The sequence below is a fragment of the Nannospalax galili genome, unplaced genomic scaffold (assembly GCF_000622305.1).
Source record: "Nannospalax galili isolate Female #2095 unplaced genomic scaffold, S.galili_v1.0 scaffold216, whole genome shotgun sequence".
Classification (NCBI taxonomy): Eukaryota; Metazoa; Chordata; class Mammalia; order Rodentia; family Spalacidae; genus Nannospalax; species Nannospalax galili.
This window is the reverse complement of record NW_008339003.1, coordinates 3,293,045-3,298,589: the sequence shown is the minus strand read 5'-3', so window position 1 is coordinate 3,298,589 and position 5,545 is coordinate 3,293,045. Positions and strand designations below refer to the sequence as shown.

General features: G+C 41.1%; 1 protein-coding gene across 9 annotated transcripts in view; it reads right to left on the bottom strand.

The window, feature by feature from the left end:
• The window catches only part of Ank2 (ankyrin 2), a 675,290-nt gene that overhangs the window by 395,055 nt on the left and 274,690 nt on the right, over window positions 1-5,545 (bottom strand). For 4 of the 9 annotated variants that reach the window (XM_008833741.3, XM_008833738.3, XM_029563876.1 and 1 more), the window contains exon 1: window positions 4,533-4,616. The exons of 1 other annotated variant lie outside the window; for it this stretch is intronic. In XM_008833741.3, coding sequence (XP_008831963.1) covers window positions 4,533-4,616 — 84 coding nt within the window. Of the gene's footprint in view, window positions 1-4,532; window positions 4,978-5,545 lie in introns of those variants that run through there. 4 more of the 9 variants (XM_017798338.2, XM_029563883.1, XM_008833735.3 and 1 more) reach the window with 4 other exon arrangements.

Below are 5,545 nucleotides of genomic sequence, written 5' to 3'. Positions count from 1 at the left end.
GCTAGATGAGGAACAGCTGACCCTCCTAAAACAAAGACCTCTAGATAGGGGTGCGACAACACAGCGGACAGTAGCAGGGATATCAGAGTATAAGGGCTCTAGTGGGGGGAGGGATGCTATGGGAGGGTGCCATCTGGGAAGTGGGTATAAAAATAAATAAATAATTTTTTTAATTAAAAAAAACATGCAAATAATAAACAAACCTGTCTCTCACCAAAAGTATCTTTGTGTTAAATTTTGATAAAGAAAACAGTAGCCACTAACTTCAGGAGCTGGCCTTGATGTTTTCCTACTGAGCACATGCAATTCCAGGAGCACCAACATCTGACAAGCAAATCAGAAACAGCACCGTCCCTTATCATGTGTGAACACAGACAACACCAAACAGCACCACCCCTTAACATGGCTGAACACAAAGTCCAGACTCTGTCCAAGCCACAAAACACCAAATATCTCCTTTTTTTAGTAAGAGATGCTTACTTTTATGCCAAACTCAGCTTTAGTAAGACAACTGTCCCTGCTTTCTGACAGTATGCTGTTATGTAGTGATTTCATCCTACATAAAACCTTCCATCTTGAAGGGAAGCTGGGTAAACAATGGGATCCTAAAGTGAGGTTAACAACAGAAAGTTTTGATGTGAGGTAAAACATTCTATCCTATAGGAAAGCTCATTAAGCTCAGGAACCAAACAACTCAATAGCTTCAAGAAGTCTCTAAGACTGACCAGGTTCACTAGGCCCTTTCCTTTCTCCCCAAGCATATGTAAATCTTAAGACTGCTGAGAGATGTTCTCAGATAAACTGAGCTGCCTAGAAGAAGCTCAAACCAGCTGAGCTGTCTCGGAGAAGCAGAGACCAAGCATCCTTAAAGAGGTTCAGAGCAGATGAGATACCTGGGAAAAAGTACTCCCAGCCTGACGAGCCACCTGCAGGTTGTGCAGTGCCTCCACATGAGTTGTCACCTATGCTGCCTTGGCTCTGGTGATCCAGCTGTCTTTGAGTCACTTCTGCTCCTCTAAGTAATTCCAATAAAACTCATTGGTTCATCAAGTTGAACTTGAGTGCTATTTTTACTTTAGTCTGTTGTTGGCTCCCTTTCTGGGGTGAGTAGATGTTTGTTCAGTCTTCCCAGGAATAGTGTCACACAACATATGCCATCCAGAGTATAAACATCTGTTCTCTTAGAACCCCTCCAAAGCAAGGTCTAGATCTTGTGAGTCCTCCGGGCACCTCTTATGGCAATGACCCGTGGTCATACGTTGTGCATCTTCCTGCTCACTACAGTGAGTCAAAAGTACAAGTTCAACCACAACTGCATTCCTGGTAGCCACTGAGTAGAGCTGACTAACAAGTTCAATTTATTAAGGTCCAAATGGACATTTATTGAAGACATTTCTATCCTCAAGGCACTCAGCAAAAGTCTGATATAAACAATTCCTTGATCCTGTTTTCTAACAATGTATGTCTTGTGGCCAAACACCCTTAAGTCTTTTCCCTCAGAACCACTTTAATGGAGTATAAAGACATGGTCATGGACCATTTCCTCCAGATTTACTAGAGCAGACGTACTTTTTCAAGAAACATGATGAACTTCATAGACCTGCATCCAGACCAAGGAAAACTGGTGACCAGTCACCTAGGATGCTCATTCAGAATTCCGTAACGGTCACTGTGAACCTCTAACAGAAAAACAGACAGCATTAACTTTGGTCCAATTCTTGCTTTCCTCAGATTTTGTATTCAAGTGAGATAGTTATCTCTTATTAACTAAAAAATTTTAAAAACGCATTTAATGGTCTAGTTTTTAAATACCAAAATTGAAAAGGAGGTAGTTCAGTGGTAGAGAGCTTGCCTAGCAAACACAAGGCCCAATTGCTAACACTGAAGAAAGTAAGGATGAGATAATGGCTCAATTAGTATAGTGCTTTCCTTGCAAGCCCAAAGTCCTAAATTTAAGCCCCAGAACACACAAAACTGCCACATGTGGTAGCACACTTGTAACTCCAGTACTGAGGAGGCAGAGACAGGAGTGTCCCTGGACATCGATGGACAGGCAGTCTAGTCTAACTGCTGAGCTTCAGGTCAATGAGAGACCTTGTCTAAAGGACATGGGTAGCCTTCCTGGGGACAGCACCATTCTCAGGACTCCACATGTGCACACACCTGCACACACATGAGCAATCCAGCACACAGAAACACACACATCAAAAAAAAAAAAAAAGCAAAAGAGGAGGGGAAGGGAGAAAGGCTGGGAGAAGGGAGGAGTTCACATCACCTGCTGTGATAAATGGTTTTAAACAATAGTCCAAAGACCACAGTACGATTATGTGAATTCAGTGATTTCTGTGGGATAGATTTGCTCAACACTTTACAGTTAGCGTATATAATTTCTGACATTTTGAACACTCTTAGCCTTTAAGTGTTAATATTATATTCTGTCACTTCTACTTCTCTCAAAGATGTAACAAACTTTCCTTCTAAAAGGCTTACTATAAGCATGTCATGTGTGAGCATGCTTGTTTCTATGGAATTATAGGATTATATGACACCATATACATCTATATGACATAAACATCTATTAAGAAAAGAGGGATAACATAACATGCATGAACTACATACTAGTGTCCAAATAATCTGTGTCTTTTATTTCTAATCTTTACAAAATATTCAAGCATGTATACAATTATCCTCTTTTTACAGATGAGTACCTGGAAAGGGTAGAACTGAGGTTCAAACCCATTTACCTGACCTGATACACTGAGGATGTGTGTGGGCATGTTCCCTGTATCATGTATATATTTTTTCAAGAACAATTCCTTTTTTTAAAAAAAATAACATTTAACACTAAATAATTCACAAGGTTTGAGTGCACATATACATATATATTCAAAACTTGCTACTGGTATATTTTAGCTATAAATTTGGAAAAAGATAATTTTCTAAAATAAACTGTTAGAGAAAATGAAGCCTAAAAAACATTAAAGTTGCTGCATGGAGGACTTTTGTGTCTCTATGCCCTGTAACACTTTGAGATGACTTTGGTTAAATGAATTTACTATCTTTCAGAGCACAAAATTTCCTTGAGATGTATTTTTCACTTCTTAGCAATCCCAGAATACTGCTACAGTGTAGCACAGGGACTGCAGGGAAATGAAGAGTCTTCAAATGATAGTGTGAATTAAAGCAGAATCAATCTCTCTCTCTCTCTCTCTCTCTCTCTCTCTCTCTCTCTCTCTGTGTCCTCCTTTCCTCCCCCAATCAGCTAATACTCTACAAAAATGCCCTCCAGTGATGGGAGATCCGGAGCCTATTTGCCCTATTAAATAATCTGCCTTTTATCAGACCATACTATTATTTTTAAAAATTGTCATGTGTGAGCACGCTTGTTTCTATGGAATTACATGATTATATGACACCATACAGAAAATATACTACCCTCTTGTTAGCTGTATGCTTTAAATATCAGAGATTTAAAATTATTTAGACTTTTTGGGCAGTTAGGAGACATTTATTATACCACGCTTCTATAATTTTGAAACATGCTGCAAATCAACATTAGCAAAATGAGAAATATTCATTTGTTTACCACTTTTTTTTTTTGTAATCTGCTCATTCAAATCCAAAACTGTCAAACAGTAGAAACCATTTCCATGGGATTCATATGCAATACACATCCATTGTTGCTCCAGAACATAAAAAGATCTTGAGAGGATTGCTATGAAAAGCATCTCTTTAGAGGTGGAAGGTCTGGAGCTCCAAGGGAAGGCAACAGATTACCAGGCCACTAAAGAATCTGCCCTTGGGTGGGGCTGCCTAGTTTGCATCCTTCTCCTCCAGACACCACTGGTATCATTTCAATGAAAATCAAGGGTGTGTGTACACCAAAGAAATGCTACAGATTGCTTTGTGTGCCCAGCCCCCCTGCCCCAGCCCACAATGTCTTTAGCTGATTATCTTAATCATGGAAATAACTATCACACTAATGTCTGGAAAAACCTCAGAAGAGCTAAGCAAAGCAAAGAAATATCATGCTGGGAATTCTATTTTCCCCCACATAACAGTCTTTTCTCAGTAGAAAGAATACTCTTAGCCTGAACCAAAAAGAAATTCCTTGTCTGCCCATCTCAAGATCATCACCCAGCAAACGCGATCTGGATTCACAATCCACAATCCACCTTGCTACCACACTCTGACTTTTAAAGTCAGTCACTCGAAAAATAAACGATTCTATACCCAATCAACACCCAAAGCATTCCTCGGTGGGAAGCCTCAGTCTGCCGGCTGAACACACCTAATCTGTGCTCACTTCGCCGGGTCCTAAAGGACCTAATGGTTCTTTAGAGAACCAGGCTTCCTTTCCAATATTCAGAATGCAGCCGTTCCCACCTGCCTCTTTGGAAAGCAAGGCTTGGCACTGCTAAAATCCTCAGTTCGATACTCCTAAGCATCCACGGGTTCCCCAGCCTTGCGGTGTCAGACACGCACAAGCACACACACATTCATATACACAACGTTCCGAGCTGCCAATGTACCTTCTTGGGTCTTTTTCTTCTCTGACTACTGCCGTTGAACTTCTCTCCACTGTCGCTTTTCTGAGCTGCATCTTCGTTCATCATTTTCAACAGTTTAGGGAGGAAATAGCTGCACCATCAACCCCAGCCCCGAAAACAGACCACTGGTGAGCATGCACTTACAGGATGCAGGCAGGAGCTGGAGAAGGGGTGGGGAAGGGGCACGCACAGGGAGGGCGAGGACCATGACGTTGCCATGGCAGCAGCTGCCACAACTGTTTATCTGATCGCATTGTTAATCGAATTCAGCCAATTACCATAGGGGACTGGCTGCAGAGAAGAAAGAATGCCCTGGGACGGACCGGAGGATTTGGGAACCCTGCTGCTGGCGTTGGACACACCCTTGACTCTTGAATTCGCTCTTGCCGCACATAAAACCTACATTTTTTAAAATTATTTATTTATTTATTTATTTTATTTTCTTCCTTGAGGTACTTTAGCAAGACAGGCCATGCATACCTAGGCAATGTCTGAACCTAAACAGGTTCCCTAAAGGGTATCCGGTCCAGATGAGGAAATGGATTGACTATTAATATTCTGAAGTGATTATAAGAAAGTTACATTTTTACCTATTCATTTGATTGAAGGCTAGAACCTTTTACAACTCTGTTCAAGGATGACTTATGTCCTATGTCCTAGAGCTTGTGAACAGCTCCCCAGCCACCAGGCCACCTGACCACTCCCTCCTTCTGGCCTCCTTGCTGGCAATCTCTGACAGCACCTGTAGCAGCACTGCTCCTCTTGGTTTGTCCTCTCCAGCTTCAGACTCCTAACAGATCAGGAATAATGAGGAGCAGGCACTGAGTTTCTCAGAACCAACATGATTGATCTCCCTTAGCAGTAGTTAAGCAAAGTCTGTTAAATATGTAAGACAGTGGGCATTATAAACAAAATGTCAAAGAATTAAAAACATTTTACAGTAATCATTTTCTGAGCCCAATTCTCCCTATCAACTGATAAATAAAACATAAGTC